At 65.9% G+C, this 17,579-nt stretch overlaps 1 protein-coding gene and 1 long non-coding RNA gene across 5 annotated transcripts; one reads left to right on the top strand and one right to left on the bottom strand.

Moving 5' to 3' along the window:
* Positions 1–1,354: 1,354 nt before the first annotated feature.
* Positions 1,355–10,477, bottom strand: LOC121488369. 2 transcript variants are annotated; one of them, XR_005987032.1, is made up of 5 exons: positions 10,224–10,477; positions 8,687–8,823; positions 5,459–5,558; positions 2,512–4,728; positions 1,355–2,095 (listed from the first exon to the last, which is right to left on the bottom strand). It is a non-coding gene; the product is annotated as an uncharacterized LOC121488369 (long non-coding RNA). The 2 variants fall into 2 exon arrangements; XR_005987031.1 differs by having other exon boundaries at positions 2,512–5,558.
* LOC121488367 (synaptotagmin-15-like) lies at positions 5,639–16,694 on the top strand. 3 transcript variants are annotated; one of them, XM_041750886.1, is made up of 8 exons: positions 5,639–6,093; positions 8,309–8,504; positions 8,883–9,025; positions 10,015–10,310; positions 10,942–11,245; positions 11,581–11,774; positions 12,483–12,586; positions 13,440–16,694. In XM_041750886.1, the coding sequence occupies exons 2-8, from the start codon at positions 8,323–8,325 to the stop codon at positions 13,621–13,623; spliced, it is 1,407 nt and encodes a 468-aa protein (XP_041606820.1). In that variant the 5' UTR covers positions 5,639–6,093; positions 8,309–8,322; the 3' UTR covers positions 13,624–16,694. The 3 variants fall into 3 exon arrangements, with proteins under 3 accessions (XP_041606820.1, XP_041606819.1, XP_041606821.1); XM_041750885.1 differs by lacking the exon at positions 5,639–6,093 and adding an exon at positions 7,700–7,755; XM_041750887.1 differs by lacking the exons at positions 5,639–6,093; positions 10,942–11,245 and adding an exon at positions 7,700–7,755 and having other exon boundaries at positions 11,604–11,774; positions 12,483–12,603; positions 13,440–13,619; positions 14,168–16,694.
* Positions 16,695–17,579: the final 885 nt, after the last annotated feature.

Consider the following 17,579-nt stretch of genomic DNA (forward strand, 5'->3'; position numbering starts at 1 on the left):
GCCCGGAGCCGGGGCTGCCCTCCCCCTGCAGCCTCGGCCCCGCTTTCCACCAACTGGCACCCTCCAGGGACACACAACTCCGGCCCCTCAGATACCAGGAACCACCGAGGCCCCACCCCTGCCGCTGGCTGCCTCGCCCCTGCCATCTGTCCCAACCCCCGGTTCAAACCAGACAAATCTGATAGACGTGGGTCACCTTCGACGCTGAAGGACAGCACGCACCCCGGCCAGCTGACGGACGCAGCTCCTAGGTCAGGAGCCCCCTCCCCAGGATCACATGGTCTAAGACACGGCCACCTACCCGTTGTCCCCTAGCCGGGGCAGCCACCGCTGCTGAGCTGTCGTCCACACAAAGATGTCACACGAGCCACCACTCTGGCGTTGGGAGGCGGCAGCCCACCTCCAATGGGCTAAAGCACCCAAAGGCCCCGAGTGGGGCTCTTGTGAGTCAGCAGCTCATGGCGGTTGGATCTGCGGGACGCGGGGGGCAGGGACATCGTGAGAACCTGGCACCTCCCGCGTCTTGGCAGGGCTGCCTTGCACGGTGGGGCCTCAGCAGCCCCCGGGTTGTGTCCCTGCGTCTATCCGTCCGCAGAAACGGACTTAAAGCATCGGGAGCAACGCCGTGTTGCTGTGTGAGCTGCTGTTCCCGCCGCCCCTAAACTCGAGGCCTGGGAGACGGTAAAGGAACGTGAGCTGCGGCCCGGCTCTCAACCCGTCCCCGTAGCCGAGGCAGTGTGAGGCCCTGAGCGCCCGTCCCTGGGTCAAGCTGAACTCTGGAGGTAAGGGGTCCCCCCATCTCGTGCTCTGAGACGGGGGGAACACGCGGCCTCAGTTGCCAGAGGAAATACGGGGGACACGCGGCACAGCAGCCGCCCACCACAGTCTGCACCTCCAGCGGTGCAGCATCCACGCACATCCTCCCTCCCTGGATGTCGTCGAGAAGATGTTCTCGCTTAGGATAAAGCCGGAGTGCCACACGCTGCCGAACCCGCCCCATGGAGGAGCCCAGAGGGAGCAGTGCCACGCGGAGCTCCAGGGCCCAGGGGCGGGACCCATGGGAGCCGCTCTGCAGGGTGTGACCGGGTGGGGGGAAGCCGGGGGAGGGCGGCCGGGTCAGCGCCCCGACGGCAGCCCAGCTGGCCAGCTCCCCCAACGCTTCCCCGGGGCCTCTAGGCCCACTCGGGGCACCCTGGGACACGCCCAGGGGGACCCACCGCTCGGACAGTAACGCCGCTGCCGCTGGCGCCGCCGCCGGAGGCCTCCCGGGACAGTGAAGCACCAGGCAGATACCCGGGGCCCCACGGGGCGAAGCCTCGTGTCCCTTGCACATCAGCAGGAGCCGCTTCCCTCGGGAGCCCAGGCCCCTTCCGTCCCCTCCCGCCCCCTGCCCGCCCGCGGGTCGAAGCCTCGGTGGTCAGGACGGTGGGAACTGGGCACCGCGACTTGGAGCGTCCCCCACGCCCCGTGTGCTCAGACTCCACCCGCAGGGGCTTCGTGCGCCCACCCGCGAGGGGAGGAGAGCCGCCCCGCCCTGCCCGCTCCCGAGGGCCACTGCCCCGTCTCTCTCCTTCCTCAAAGACGCCCCGTTTCCGGGACGACGGGGCCCCAGGCTGAATGCACTGGCCCAGCTTCCCTGCGAGTAGGGCCAGCGGGAGACCGACCACGTCCTGAGCAATGAGGTGTGGAAGGGAGCCTCGGGGAAGGACGCCGCGTGACGCCTGGGGACACCACAGCCCTGCTGTGAGCACAGGACAGAAGCCCCGCGCTAGGGAGGCGAGGACCAGGATGGGCGAGCCCACGCTCTGCCTCGACCCGGGCTGCGGGGTCCAGGAGGACTCTCGGGTCCACCGGTCGTGGCGTCGTCTGGGGTGTGCATTCCTCACCCTTCACCTTCACTGCTTGAAGTTTCTCAAAACTCCGGTTCTGCCCATTTAAAGACTGTACGCTCAGGCTTTAGCCTGTGATGACTCACGCTGCGGCGCATCGGTCCATGCATGCCTCAGGTCCAGGCTCAGCCGATGCACCGCCCTGTGTCCTTGAGCAGGTGACGAAGGACATGTAACCAAAGCTCTTCGAGCCTGTGTTTCCTCATCTGTAAAATGGGAATAAAATTGCCGTGATGCAGACAGCCGTTTCCCTTACTCACCTCCCACCGTGGGACGGAAAAGGGCAGGCGCCCACCCTCTTGGTGCCCCTGGACACCAGCCCCCATGGCCTGCCCGGCGGCGATGTACGGGGCAATGTGCTGGGGCTTCCCGAGGAAGGGACCGGCGTGAGTGACGGGCACACTTGCTTCTTCCTCTCCTGCCTTTGGACTCGGAGCTGGAGGACGCCCAGCCTGGGGCTGCGGAAGCTCCCCCGCTGTGAGGCGTCAGGCGGGGAGGGAGACTCCCGGGCCCGGCTCTTGGATAGGAACCTTCAGCAGCCAAAGCAAACCTGCAGCCCTCTGACCGCAGATCCCCCAATAATCCCCTATCTCTCCAATCCTAAGGCCCACGCTCTCCTTACCTCTAACACCTCTGAAATCAAGCCACGCGTCACCACCCGGTTGACGCTGAAGGACCCTTTCACTGCTCGGCAGGATTCTTCTCAGATGCCGGCAAAGCGGCGTGATAATGGTGCGTTTAGCATCTTAAGGTCATCGCAGTAGGGAAGCGAAGCCTCCTTGTGGTGAAGTCCCGGTAAGTCAGGTTTTCCATCAGACCAAAGAACTGCTAACTGGGGAAGGTACCTGCTGCAGAGGGCGGCTGGGAAAGATGCACACAGGTGTGCTGCGCACGGAGGGAACCTGGGGTAGGTTCTATTTAAAGGGAAGGTACTTTGTCCCAGCCTCAACGTGCCGTTGGCCCAGCCATAGACACGCGCAGCCTCTGAGAGACGCAACTATTTGTCGAGAAAATAAGCGCAGGCAGACGAGGAGTTCTGGGCTGGACCACACAGAACTCAAAGCAGGTGCCGACCTTGTATCACTTGAAACTTTTGATTCCAAACGGAGACACGCACTCGAACCGGCTCGGGGGCAAATGGGCAAAGTCCCGGATGTTCCAGCCTCGACGGGCTCTGAGTTGGACCCGCGACGCCGTGGCTCGGGCCCCGGGGCACCAGCGGCACAGGGCACGCTCCGTTCTCAGCTGGGCTCTTGGCTCAGGCAAGGTCCCCGGTGAGCTTCCAGGCCCTGGGAGGCCCGGCCCGGCACCACCAGGAGGCAGGTGTCTGTGGGCCTGGCCCATCCTGTGTCTGTCCGGGTGGCCCTGAACCCGGCACAGCAACAGCAGGGGGAGCCTCCGAGGAGCCAAGGCAGAGGGAAGGGTCAACGCAAGCCGCGCCGGAGGAGGGAGGGGGCTGTCGCAGAGCACACAGGCCACCATGTCAGCAGCAGGACAGGGGACGGCTTCTCCTCTCTGCCCCTCAGGCCACCACCCCCCAGGCCTCCCCTCACTCACAACGAAGGCTGGTGCAGGGAAGACCCAGCAAGGAGCTGTGACGAGGCCATGCACCCCAGGCCACCACCCCAAGGCGTGTGGAGGGGACAAAGGGTGCAGCTCTCCGGAGGGGAGCCCTGCTCGGCGCATTGCCCCAGCCTCACTGGAGTCACCGAAAGTGGAAACCGTGTTTCAGCCCCACTTTTGCTGCTTAGGGAATCTCTGTGGCACTCATCCATGAGCGTTCCTAGCGCCTCCCACGTCCCAGGTCCGCGGGGCTCAGCCAACAGGCTGAACCCACTGCGTGCAGGCGCTCCGGTGGGTTTGCACCCGCTGCACAGACCCCAGGGCCTGCACCAGCCGCCCCTGCCACCCGGGCAGGCTTTCCTCGGCCACGACCCCGCCTCTGCTCCGGCCCCCCCCCCCCCAAGTCCTTGGCCAAGCTCGAGGCCACGCGGGAGGGAAGTGCGGCTCCTGCCAGGGGCTGTGACAGCAGCATGACATCCGGACCAGGAAGAGAGGACTTGGGACCAGAAACTTTATCTACTGCAAAAGGTAAACCAAAGATTTGGCCTTCCCCGCGGGCATGGGTCGTGGATTTGTTCATCATAGAGAAAGCTCCGCTCTAAGCCCTGAGGCCGACCAATGGCCTCCTCGGTGATCTGTGGTCCAGGGAAAGGAGGAGGGGCCAAGGGAGTGCTGAGGCCACCCTGTCCCACCTGCAGGGAGCCGCCACCGTCATGCGCCCTCCCTGTCCCTGTGTCCCTGTCCCCTTCCCTCAGCAGCCACCAGGAGTCATCCTCCCCCACTGGTGAGTCATCCTGGAGTCCAGGGGCTCGGGGCTCAGAGTCTGGAGGCTTCTTTCCTGATGGAGACAAAGACTGCTCTAGGCTCTAGGCTCCGGGACCTGGAGGAGGGACCCAGAGGAGGGACCCGGAGGAGACTTGCTGCCGGGCACCTGGAAAGCCTTTAGCCGCTATCCCTTGGCCGCTGCGCCCGCCTCTCCATACCCAGTGGCAGAGCCGTGCTTCCCTGATCCCAGCAGGTGGACCATCCCAGCTCTCGTCCCTCTTCAGCCCCTAGAAGGTCCCCCTCCCTGGGGGGTGCTCCCATGGTTCTGGGTACAGCCGCCCATGCCCGTCAGTCCCCCCGGGCCTGCCCCCTGCCCCAGCCTCACCGCCTGTGTGCATCAGCCTCCAGGTGGCTCTTCGATTCTGTGACATTCCCCGGTGAGACACGAGGTCCTGGGGGGTCCCTGAGGCTGCGTCCGCAGGAGGGGGAGCTTCAGAGGAATCCCGAACTCCTGAACCCCGGGGTTGCACAGCAGGCTCAGAGCAGGGTCCAGGCCAGGGCTTAGGAGGAGGTGGGCTCAAGCCCGCGCCCCAGGGGGGGCACCCTCCAGCTCTGACCTGGCCAAGGCTGGCGCTCTCCCCCCACACGGCCTGGTCCCCCAGGGTGGGCTGAGGCTGGTTCTCTGCCACCTGCCTACCTCCGCTCTCTGGAGGCTCCTGTTGGTTTACTTTTTAAAGATCTTATTTATTTGAGCTGGAGGGAGCGTGTGCACATGCAGGGGAGACATGGGCTCGATCCCTGGACCCCGGGGTCACGCCCTGAGCCAAGGGCAGCCACTCGGCCGTCCCGGGAGACCCCTCTGGAGGTTCACGGCTAACTTCTCGGAGTCTTTGCCGAAACATCAACTTAACACCTTGATACGTGCAAACCAAACTTTTTAAGAAGCATTTCCCAGCAGCCGCCGAGGGCCGGCCCTGTGCCTCCCGGCCTCCGGCGCCAAGGAAGGCTGGCCAGGTCAGGAGCCAGTGGGCGCCGGCCATGTGTTTCTTGGCACAGCCTTCATCCTGCTCCGGGCTCTGTTCCGCGGCGACGAGAGACGAGGGTCCCCAGACAGGCTGGCTCTTAGGGTTAATTGAAAATGGCCTTTCTCCTCAATCACCCGCTGCCCTCAAGTGTTAACACGGCAGGCGCGGAGGCCTCGAGGCCTGGGGCCCTGCCACCCTCCCCGGGAATGCTCTTACCAGGCGAAATGTGACTTCCTTTTGGCCTCAGAAAAGACAAACCGGGTCTGCCGCTGTTTCCAGATTTTCCAGCTCCCAGAGACCCGGGGAGGAACAAGACCTGAAAACAGGAAGCAGGGCCCGGCTACAGCCAGGCCTGGACACCGTGGATGGAGGGGAGCTGGCCCCGAGGCTGCGGCCCTCGGCCTGCTGCACAGCCGGCCCACGGGGAATGGTCTCGGGCCTTGCTTGGCCTCTCCTCTCGGCCGGCCAGCAGGGGAAAGGAAGGAGGAGTAGGGCAGGGGCGCCCCACGGTTTCCAGGTGGTCGGCAGAGCCCCGGATTCCGTTTGCTCATCGGAAGACAGTCCCCACCCCGCAGGGTGACACAGCAGGTCTCCAGAGGCCACGTGTGCCGAGCCTGCACCCTCAACCCCCAAACACGAGCGGCAGGAGAAGCAATCTCCCTGACACCTGCCCTCATCTTGCAGGAGACGGAACCAGGGTCTGCGCTCAGCGGGCCGCGGCGTGAGGGCAAAGGCCCAGCCTCTGGTCTCCAGGCCCAGCCGAGAGCTTGCGGGGGCCTGCGATGCGGAAGCCGGGGGAGCAGCGCACCCGGGGTGCAAGCCCTCCAGCCCCGGCCCGGATGCTGCGCCCAGTAAGACGCGGCTCCCTGCCTTCATGAAGCCCCGTCAGCCAGGGAGGGAGACGCGGGGTCACACAGGCACTGGGTGCGGCAGAGGGGTGGCGGCGGGGTCCTGCGGGGTGAGCCTGGAGGACAGCTGGGGGTGGGGGCTGAACATGAGGAACGGAGAGGAAGTGGGTGCAGTGTCGGGGTTAGAGATGCCGGCCAGGCTAGAGAAGGTCGTCCTGGGGGGAAGCTGTGAGGGGGGTGGTGGGGGGGCTGTGACAGAGCAGCCAGCAGGCCTGAGAGCTCAGCAGGAGGCTGGGGCAGCCACAGGCACCCCTTGGCAGAAGCACCCACTCGCGCAGCCGGGGGCCAGCCAGGGGCTGGGGCGGGCCTCGTGGGGGGTCCCCGATGCGGGCTGCGTGGGCCTTGCTTGCTGCCCGTCCAGGTGGGGGCCCCTTGAGCGCCTCAAGCGGCAGGAGGGAGGATGTGAAACCCCCCCCCCCCGAGGCTGCAGGGACGGGGGTTCCAACAGCACCCCCGTCCTGCCTCGGCCCTAGAACCCGGTAACCTCACCCAGAAATGGGAACCCCGCAAGCCCGAGCCCCCTCTCCTAGGCATCACCAGCCCAACACGAGCAAAGGTTCGAGCCCCAGGCCCTCCAGACCCTGCAGCCAGCGCAGTGGGCGCCAGGGGAACGGGTGGTACAGGGGCCGCCCGGCCTCCTGGCAGCCCAGGTTGCAGAGGACAGACAGGCCCTACTGGGTACACACGCAGGGACCCCCTTCACCTGACCACCCAGGGAGGACCCCGAGGGCACCACCCACCTATCCCACCTGCGCCCTACCAGCCCAGTGGGCTCCGTGCCTTGTCCACTCAGCCTCCTCCGTGGGGGGCCAGGTACAGGGGCCAGGCGAGCGGGGCTGACTCGGTCTTGGGACGCGGCCCTCAGAGCTGTCAGACAGGCCGACCCCACCCCATGCACGTCCATTCCTTTCGGTCCCACCTATGACGCGGCCCCAAGTCTCACATGCTCCCAGCGGTGCCCCCAGGGATGCTGTGCCGTGTCCCAAGGGGGTGCGTGTCCTCCCCTGGGCACCGCCAGAGCCCGCAGAGGAGCGGGAGGCCCTGCCCCAGCCTCGTCACCTGGCGCCGCCCCTGCGCCCCGGCAGGAATCCACACAGTGCCGGAGCTGCGGGTGTCCAGGGGACACAGTGCTGCCGAGTCACACAGTGCACATAGCCCCCCCCCCCCCCAAGGCCTGGCCACCATCCTGACCCTTTCAGCCCAGAGGGCCCTAACCCCACCAGACACTGTGCAGGCCCAAGCAGCGCAGCTGGCGAGGGCGGAGCCCAGCGGAACCGGGTTGGGGGCCGGGAGCCTGGTGGGCACCAGCCTGGGGGGGAGGGCAGGGGGGGGCAGGTGCAGGCCCCTCCATCAGATGCTGCGGCAAGGGCCTTTGCCCCGACCCTCCCTCCCTGCCCTGCACCCCCACCTCCCTCCCCGTGCTCAACACACCCGGACTTCCCTTCCGGCATCCACCCCCCCTCCCCCCACCCCCTGCTGGATGAGCCAGGCCTGGTTGGGTGGAGCTGGCTGGCTCCCGGCCTGCACCGCCCCCAACGGCCCTTAAAAGCCTGCCCCAGGGCTGAAGGCACCGAGACCTGAGCGCTGCCAACAGCCCCATGGCCCGTAAGTCCCCCACCCTCGCCCCCAGCGGGCGTCGGGCCCTCCCCCGGGCCCCCCCCCCAGGCCGCACTTGCCCAGCGGCGCAAGCCCGAACCCATGGCCAGGTCCCCGCAGGTCCCGGCCCCGCAGCGCAGGGGGTCCAATCCGGGGCGCATCGCCCCTCCCGCCCGCACCCTCTCCCACCGCCCCGAGGGCTGAGGAAGGGATGGGCCTTCAGAGAAGTTATGGACCCCAAACAGTCCAGCGTCCCAGCAGCTGCCCCACCCCAGGCGCGTCCCCCGTGCCTCCTGGGGCGCCTGACGCCCACACTGGGCTACCCTAGCCTGACCCGGACGCAAGGCTCAGGGAGGCTACATGGGAGCACGAGGAAATGGTCCCTTCCAGCTAGAAGCCCAGGTTCAGGGCCAGCGGCTTTCCCAAGCCTGCGGGGGGGGGGGGGGGGGTGGTCCAGGGGTCTGCCCAGGGGCCAGGTGCTGCGAGAGCCCTGCCCCCAGCAGGTGAGGGTGAGGCTGGTGTGGCCTCCCCGCAAGGCGATCCTGGCGGCCTCTGTCCCCAGAGCAGGTGGCCCTGATGGCCGGGGGCCTTGCCGGGGGGCTGCTGCTGCTGCTGTTGCTGCTGCTCTGCGGGAGCTACTGCCTGTGGAAGAAACTTCGCACCGTGCCCGCCTACGAGGAGCTGCCGGGGACCCCGTCTGCCCGCAGCCTCCGGGGGCCCGGGGGGCGCAGGCCTGGGGGGCGCAGGCCCGGGGGCAGGTGAGGCAGGAGGCAAGGGGGCCGGGCACGGGCTGGCAGGGGTCTGTTGTGGGGCAGCCCTCGGCCCGCCACAAGGGAACCCCGGGACCGTCACCACCAGCGGCGGGGCAGGCGTCGCAGGCTCATGTGCCAGATGAGGAAATGGGCGCAGAGGACACGCGGGGCCGGGGAGCAGGACTCACAAGTGCCAGAACAGGCATTAGAGTAGGGCCTGGCAGCAGCAGGCGACAGCATTGGCTTTGCAGGCGGGGTGACGGGGCCGAGGGGGCCCCGGGAGATGGTGCTCTCGCCTCCTCCGCTCCTGCTTCCTCTTCTTCCCCTGTGGGCCAAGCACACCGAGGCCACCAACATGCATGTCCTCTCCCTGCCTCGGGACAGGCCACCAGATGTGCCATTTGTGGTGCCCCCTTCCCTCCAAGACCAAGACCGGGGGCCCCTGTGCAGTGGAGGGTGTGTGCAGGCCCCACAAAACCCCTGCCTCGCCCTGGAGCTCCGGCCCCACACCTCAGGCAGCATCGCTGGTGAGTGCTCCCGCCAGAGCCCGTCCCAGGCCAGGGCCCGTCCAGGCCGCGTCGGGGGCACCCATTGGCCTCCACGGCCAGCAGCCCTCACCGCCAGTCACCAGCTCTGTGGGCAAAGCCCCAGGACTGCGATGCCTGGGGAAAGCCCACAGCACTGGCGCCTGCTGGCAGGACCTGGACAATGACCTCCCCCCCAGGTTGGACCCCGGGAGTGAAACACCGCGGGAGAGGGGGGGGCTCCGCTGGGTCTCAGCAGGAAAGCCACGTCCCCGGGAGCCTAGTGCTCCGGGCAGGGCCTTCTGCTCCCGACCCCTGGAAAGAGCTGCCCAGGGAGCACTTGGAGGACTCGGGTTTACCGGGAGCCGTGGCAGCCCCAGCTCGGGCGTCTGAGGGGGAAGGGACCGCACCCCTTCTTACTCGACCTCAGAGCTGAGCTGGGCCTTGTCAAGGTCTCAGGGTGGTGAGCAGCACATTGGGGCGCAGGCCGCGTGCGGGCTCTGTGCTAGGCTGCGAGGCGGCCTGACGCAGGGGGCACAGCCTCTGCCGCCCCCGTGCTCGGACGCCAGGCCCCTTCCCCGGGACCACACCGGCACCGCTGACCCTTCTAATTGGAAGGGGAGGAAGAGGCAAAGCTTTGTCACTGACGCCCCCCAGACACGGTGGGCAGGAGCCAGGCCAGGTGCTGGGCACCGCGTCCCCCTCCCCAGCCCCAAGCAGGCCCTGACCTTCGGGGCAGCGGGTAAATGAGTACCGGGGACGCCGGGGGGCCTCGGGGGGCAGCAGGCCTGGACAGGGCATGCCTTAGTGCTGGTGGGCTTCCTGGGGGAGCTGCACTGGAGACGGGGCTGTGTTCAGTGGGAGGAGGGCTGGGGGGTGCGGCCCAGAGAGGGCTGCCCGCTGGAAGCTCAGCCAAGGAGAGACAGGTGGGGGGCCCTGGGCTGCCGCCCCCTCCCCCCCCTCCTGGCAGACCACGTGGCCCTGTGTTGCAGGAGAGGTAAGCACGGTGGGGACCATCAACCCGGAGCTGTACAGGGTCCCGGAGGACAGGAGTGAGACTGACTTCCCCGAGGGCTGCCTGGGGCGGCTGTGGTTCTCTATGGAATACCGGCAGGAAGCCGAGTGGCTGCTGGTGGGCTTGATCAAGGCGCGGAGGCTGCGCGCCCCCTCAGAGGCCTGCAGCCCCCTGGTGAAGCTGTACCTGCTGCCCGATGAGCGGCGCTTCCTCCAGTCCAAGACCAAGCGCAAGACCTCCAACCCGCAGTTCGATGAGCACTTCGTCTTCCAGGTAGGACGTCTGGAGCAGGGGGCTGGCCTCCGGCGGGGGCGGGGGGAGTGGACGCTGCACAGGTGGGCCCTGGCCTCCCGGGCTGGGGGGGGAGGGGACGCTGTGAAGGTGGGCCCCACCACATCGCCCGAGGCCCCAGGCACCAGGGCTCCGCTTTATCCCACCGCCAAGTTGGGACGACAGCCCTGAGCCTGATGGTGGCGCTGGGGAGACCGGAGGGAGGTGTGGGGAGAGGCCCGTGCTCCTCTCCGCCACCCTTGGAGCGCCTCCTGAATGCATGCCAGGCGCTGGCAGCCCTGGCTCCGGCCCGGGGGCGGGGGTGGGGGGGTGGGGTGCTCCCGGCCAGGTTCCCGAGGCAAGCAGAGGGCGAGCCCCACTGAGGTCCGCAGCAGGCGGTGCCCTGGCTGCCCGAGCACCGGCCGGCTCAGGGCCGAGGTGCCGAGGCTGCGGGGTCTGGGAGCCCGAGCAGGTGACTGGGGCCCTGATGGGAACCAGCCCTCAGGAGCCACCGTGAGGCCTGGACAAACATGGTCGAGCTGCGCTGGTGAGGGGCGGAGAGGTCTGTGCGTGGCGGAAGTGTGATCCCGAGAGCACGGCCCTGATCCTTGCCCCCTTCTGGGGCTGGGGGCAGGGGCTGGAGCCAAAGGCCTGGCAGGGGCCCAGGCAGCAGAACTCACAAGTGACCCTGGTCTTCCCGCACTGTGAGGATCAAGGCCCACAGACCCACGTGGCTCCACGTCCCGCTCACCGACGGGCTCCCGTCCACTCACGACTCCCCGCCCGGTCGCAGCCCCACTGGCTCCGCTCATGCTTGGGGGCAGGGGCAGCCGAGGGGGGATGCGGGGAAGTCCGTGCTCACCGACCATCTTCCAAAGGCCAGACGCTGCGATTGGGGTTTTCCAACTCAGAGAGTAGGAATCGTGTCCCCTTTCCAGGTGAGGAGACAAGGCCCAGAGGGATACCCGGGGCGCCCAGCTCAGGGCAGGGTGCGGGACGTCGAGCTGTGATGGAAGGCCAGGTGCCGGGAGGTGCATCTCCTCGTGGGCGAGGGGCGTCCCGTGTCTCAGTGAGGCCCTGGGGGCGGGGCGGGGGGCTGGTCCTCAGCTGCACCGTGCAGGCTCCCGTGTCCCCGGGGGACCAGCGCCTGCGGGGAAGGGTGCCCTGCAGGTGGCGCCCGGCTGCGGGGAGCACAGGTCCCTGGCTGCCACCTCTCCGCACAAGCTCCCGCGTCCGCAGCCGCAGCCGCCCACCAGTCTCTGCACCCACCCAGGCCCAGATCCTCCCATCCCCCAGGTGTCCAGCCAGAGCGTCACCCAGAGGGTCCTCAGATTCTCCGTGTACCACGTGGACAAGCAGAGGAAGCACCAGCTCCTGGGCCAGGTGTTCTTCCCCCTGAAGCACGAGGCCCTGGCAGGTGACCCCCTGCACGTCGTCTGCAGAGACCTGGAGCCCGAGAGCCTAGAGGTACCAATGGCGGTGGCCCGGCGCGTGCCGTGTGTCACACTACTGAGGGCAGCCAGCGGCCTGGCCCTGCAGCCGCTGCAGCATCAGCCTTCGGCACACGGCCCGGGGCCCAGCAAGGGGGACCGAGGGACCAGGGCCTGGGCCGGAGCTGCAGGGGGTGGGGGGAGACACTCTTGGGCCCCCAGGGCCCCCTGAGCTGCCTTTGCCTTGGAGACCAGATCCCCTGGAGCACCTGGCAAATCCACACTTAAATTCCCATCCACAACTGACACCTGCGACAGGTGACACCCCAAATGGGCCAGCCATGGGAAGTACTTACTCTCTATCCTCCTGGCCCCCGAGAGGACCTGGGCCACTTGCAAGAGGCTTCGGGATCCCCGAGCCTGGAGTTTGAACCCTCAGCTCTGCTCCTCACTACTGTGTGATCTCAGCCCCTTCCACTGACCAGACCTCAGTTTCCCCAAGTATAAAATGACGGGGGTTTAAAAGAGAAAATGGGGTACATGTGCCTGACTGCTCGGACCAGGGGGGGAGGTAGTGTGGCCCCCTCAGCACCTGCTGGGTGACGGGGTGCCCTAGGACCAGGGGGAGGTAGCAGGGCCCCTCCAGCACCTGCTGAGTGACTGGGTGCCCTTGGACCAGGGGGAGGTAGCGGGGCCCCCCCAGCACCTCCTGGGTGACCGGGTGCCCTCCCTCGGGCCCCTGTAGCCTCCCTCCGAGTTCGGGGACCTGCAGTTCTGTCTCAGCTACAACACCTGCCTGAGTCGCCTGACGGTCATCGTGCTGCGAGCCAAGGGCCTCCGGCTGCAGGGGTACGCAAGCTCCGTCAGTGAGTGTCCTTTTGGGGCAGCTCCTGTCCTGCAGCTGGGACCCTCCCTCTGCACACGACCTGGCTCGGAGCCTCACTGTCCCCCGTGGACGCCTGTGATACGAGGCCACTCCATCACCCTGCACCCATGACTGTCCCCCGGGGCCTCCACCAGGACCCCACGGGCCCAGGCCAGGTCGGCCCTCTCTTACCCCCCGTAGGGTCTTGGCTCCTGGGATGGTGCTGTCCGTCCTCCTCCGCGTCTGTCCTTCCATGAAAGATGCGCGGTCCTCCAGCGCCAAACCCCCCCGCCCCCCCCCAAGGGTTCCTTGAACACGAGGCGTCCCAGCAGCCTCGCTCCCTGGAGGCCGGGACCTGGAGGAGCGAGGCCCTGCTCTGGCTCAGGGAATGTCCTGCCTGAAGGGCCCCTGTGGGGGGGGGGGGGTTGCCGGCCACCTGTGTGTCCTCGTGGTCACTGCAGCAACTTGTCCTTGAACCTCCCTGTGAATCCACACCCCCTGCGAGCGCCACGCCAAGAAACTTGTCCCCTGAAGGCGAAGGCGCTCAGGGGGCCGCAGGGAGGCAGGGCACGCAGCGGGCGGGCTGGGCATGGTGCCCTGGGAGCCCCAGAGCCTTCGGGGGACAGAGGAAGGAAAAGGGGGGGCCGGGCGCTTCCTCGGGCGTAGGACCACACCCACCCACCCCGTTTCCTCGGGTCACCGCCTCGGGCTACAGCGGCCATGAGTGATGGGGTCCTGGCGTCCAGGGTGCGCCCGCTGCCCAGCCAACCCCCAGCTGCCCCGGCCAGACCCCAGTAGCCCCCTGCCCCCACCCAGCCAGGTCCGCACCGCCCCCAGGTGTGTGGGTCCAAGTGTCCCTGAGGAAGCAGCACACGATGGTCAAGAGCAAGAGGACGTCGGCCGTGCGGGGCTCCAGCTGCCCCGTGTACAGCGAGACCTTGAGCTTCTGCACGCACCCCGCCGAGCTGGACGCTGCCAGCCTCAGCCTGACAGTGCTGCAGGGCGCGGGAGCTTACGGTAAGGCAGCCCCACCTGGGGCCCGGGCGCACGGTGTGCCCCACACAGTGCACCCCACTCAGGCTGTGCCTGGCCCGAGGACACGGAGCTCCTGGTGCCTCGGGGACCCGCCCAGCCTGGTCCGTGGGTCTCGCGGCAGCGGGGCCTCCCTGGGGCACCTGAGCCACCCATCCCTGAGCAAAGCCACCGACAGTGGGGGAGGTGCCACCATCGGGACCGGTGCCACGGCCGCTGTGCGCCCCACCAGTCCCAGACTGGGCCCAGGGTCAGGGCGAGGGTCTGGGTGCCCTCTGGCCCCCAGGGTCCTCACTGGGCCCTTCTGCACCCTGCGCGTGGCGGGAGGTGCTGGCCAAGGATCCCGGACAGGCGGGGCTGCCCCTGCGCTGGCCCGTGTCCCTCCCGCTGTGACGCCCGCCGCCCCGCTGGGCTCCCCCCAGAGCTCCTGCCACCGCATCCCGCTCCTGCCTGGGGGGCGCTTGCTGCGGCCTGCGGGGGAGGGGCGGGCGCCAGGTGGGGGCCTGGGGCCCAGAACTGACCCGCCCCCCCAGGCAGCCGGCAGCTGGGCCGCATGGTGGTGGGCCCCCACATGTTCCCGCGGGGCAGGCCGCGGGAGCACTGGGACCAGATGCTCGGCGCGCCCGGGGAGCTGGTGAGGCACTGGCACGCACTGGGCCGCGCGGTGGAGGAGCCCCGAGCCCGGGACCTGCGGTGGCGCAGGGAGCACCCCCACTCCGCACCCTGCACCCCAGGAGCACCCCTACCCCCCACCCCGCACCCCGCGCCTCAGCCTGGAAGCCAACACCAGAGGGGACACGAAGCCGCAGCTGCTCCCCAGCTGGAGGCCCCCTCCCCGTGGAGCCGCCTGGCGCCCCCCACACCCCCCTGATCCCAGAGCCCTGGCAGGGCCACCCCGGCAGCACCTCAGGTCGGCGGAGGGGCCTCAGCAGCCACGCAGGACACCCCAGCCCTGGGGTCAGCCATCAGCACCGTGGCAGCTGCACAGGACGCAGGTTCTCAGGGACTCGCCCGTGGGCTCGGCATCCGCCCGTTGTACAGGTCCCCGGGCCCTGTGGTCTCCCGGCGACAGAACTTAGCCCATGTGGCTCACTTCGGAGGGAGCGGTGACAGCGCGTGGCCACAGCACAGCCATGACTGGACCCGGCGATGGCCGGACGGTGACCGACGACCCATGACCGCCTCGGGCAAGCCTGCACATTCCATGAAGCTCGTCACCGCCTCCCCACGATGCTGGACTCAAGGTGATGGGCATCAATGCGCCAGTCACTGTCACCTGCCGGGGGCCTTGCTGTGGTCGCGAGCCGGACAAATGAATCCTGGGTCTCCCGGTGGCAGAGAAAGTCAGGATTGTCACGCTCTGTGCCTCTTGTACTTTGTGTCTGATCCCTGTCACGGCTGAAGGTGGCCTCATCCGGCAGAGGGTGTGCACCCTCCCACAGAGCGCACACCACGGCCACCCCACGGCTCCACCCTGTCCCCACGTGTGACAGCTCCACGCCCCCATCCCCTGTGTGTCACGGCTCCACCCTGTCCCCATGACCCACGGCTCCACCCTGTTCCCACATGTCACGACTCCACGCCCTCATCCCCCAAGTGTCATGGCTCCACCCTGTCCCCACGTGTCACGGGCCCACCCTGTCCCCGCACGTCACAGCTCCACCCTGTCTCCACGTGTCACAGCTCCACGCCCCCATCCCCACGTGTCACGGCTCCACCCTATCCCCACGTATCACAGCTCCACCCTGTCCCCACATGTCACGGCTCCGTGCCCCCATCCCCCACGTCACAACTCCACGTCCCTGTCCCCCACGTGTCACGGCTCTGCACCCCATGCCCCATGTGTCTCAGCTCCATGCCCCTGTCCCCCACGTGTCTCGGCTCCACGCCCCTGTCCCCACGTTTCATGGCTCGCACACTCGTGCCGTCATAGAGCAAGCTCCTCCGCCAGGCCTGCTTCCGTGTCCCTGGGGCCTGAGCCAACAGGCACCAGCCGCACCCGCATGTCAGGGGGACGTGGCACCTGCCACTGGCCCTGCTGGTGAGTCAAGCATCCCCCGTGCAGGACACAGTGAATGCGGGTGTCTGACTCACAGCTGAAGACTCTCAGCAGCAGGAGGCTGTCGCCCTGGGCCCTGCGGGAGGGGATGGAGGGGGGCCGGGGGCAGCAGGGTGTCTGCAGTCGGGGTCAGGGCAGGACATAACTGGAGGGGGCAAGCGGGGCTGCCTTGGTCCTGCCCACCGGGCACCTCCGGAGGGAAGCCCTTCACCTTTGCACAAAGCATTTGGAAGGAGCTGGTCAGCGGCCATGCCAACAAGTGCTAGCGCGTGGCGGGATTCTCATGGAGTAAATACACCCGTTTGGGGGCCGTCTGATATCCCTACAACTTTGCATCTTCAATCCACTAACATGGTATATCCCTCCGTCTCCTCTGGTCGGTCTCTCTCTACCTCCAATTTTTAAGGATGCCGGTATCATTCACTTTTTGTTGTTTCGTTCGTTTCAATGTCATTTATTTTAATTCCACATATATTTTACAGTGAGCGAGACATTACTATTATTACTATGTTCCATCAGGATTCACTTCTATTCACCCCCAGCATCGTTCTTTCTTTTGCTTTCCCTTCTCTCCTGCACCTCTGGGACTCTACTTGAGATCATTTTCCTCCTACTTGAAGAACTCTTTTTAGTATTTCTTTTAGTGCAGATCCACTCCCAGCAAATTTTCTTAGTTTTGTAACAGAAACGTCTATTTCAAATTCATTTTTAAAGGATTTTGTCTTTGTTTTTGTGGAAATAGAATAGGCTGACAGTTTCTTTTCTGTCAGTGGTTTAAAAATTACGTTCCTTGTCTTCTCCCTTCCCTCATTCCTGTCGACACATGAATTATCCGTGCTGTTGTTTCTCCTCTGAAAGTAATGCATCTCCTTCTACTTCCCACCCTTTGTGTTTTTTAATATTTTATCCGTATCTTTGGTTTTCAGTAGTTGGAGTACGATGCACCTCCAGGACTTATCCACCCTGGGAGTAATAAATCTTCCTCGGTTTGGGAAAATTCTCAGCCCGTATTGCTTCAGATGTGGTTTCTTTTCCCTTCTTCCTCTCCTCTGCTTCTGAGACTCCAATTACACGCTTGTTAGATCTTCCTGCAGCTCCCACAGGACTCCGGGCACCTGCAGTTTCCAGGCCCTACGTCTGTGCTTCGACCCAGTCTTCATGCCGCCCTCCTCTGTTCCACTATATCTTCCTTCCGCGAAGTCTAACTGTATTAAGCTATATGCTGAGGCCTGCATTTTAATTACTGCATTTTTCCGTCCTAAGTTTCCACTTGCTTCTCTGTGATGAGCTCCAGCACTCTCGTGCAGGGAGAGCTCTATTTTGCCAAACACACCCGATCAGCGGGTCAGTTTTATTGTGTATGTTTTCACCCTCGGGTCCTGTTACGTGGTGTGTTTGGTCACATATTGTCCGACGCTGACCATTATGATAAACGATAATGGCTCCAGGAGACAGTAGTCCTCCAGACACGGTTCACGGTGTCCTCTGGTTGACAGAATGAGGGGAGGTCACCTTGATCCAGTCTGGTAATGAACTAACTGGGGTCTGGGTTGCAGGATTTTTGCAGGGTTTTTTGTTGTGTGTTTTTTGCTGTTTTTAGAGAAAGTGTGAGTGTGGGGTCGGAGTGATGGGGGGAGGGAGACAGGAATCTTTTCCTTTGTGAAGATTTTCTTTATTTGACAGAGAGGGTGAGAGCGTAAGCAGGGGGAGAGGGAGAAGTGGGCTCCCCCACGGAGCAGGGAGCCGGATGAGGGACTCGATCCCACGGCCCAGGGATCATGACCTAAGCCAAAGTCAAGAGTTGGATGCTCCACCGACTGAGCCACATGGTGCCCCTGGTTGTAGTTTTTCTGAGGCTCCATGACCACCCCCAGGTTTCCCCCATT

Source organism: Vulpes lagopus, chromosome 3 (assembly GCF_018345385.1).
Source record: "Vulpes lagopus strain Blue_001 chromosome 3, ASM1834538v1, whole genome shotgun sequence".
NCBI lineage: Eukaryota > Metazoa > Chordata > Mammalia > Carnivora > Canidae > Vulpes > Vulpes lagopus.

Excerpts from the sequence above, each read along its gene's own strand:
- LOC121488367 (XM_041750887.1), top strand. Across the intron at positions 9,026-10,014 it reads CACCTCAGGCAGCATCGCTG|GAGAGGTAAGCACGGTGGGG; the intron begins GTGAGTGCTCCC and ends CCTGTGTTGCAG. Across the intron at positions 12,604-13,439 it reads GGGGTACGCAAGCTCCGTCA|GTGTGTGGGTCCAAGTGTCC; the intron begins GTGAGTGTCCTT and ends CACCGCCCCCAG.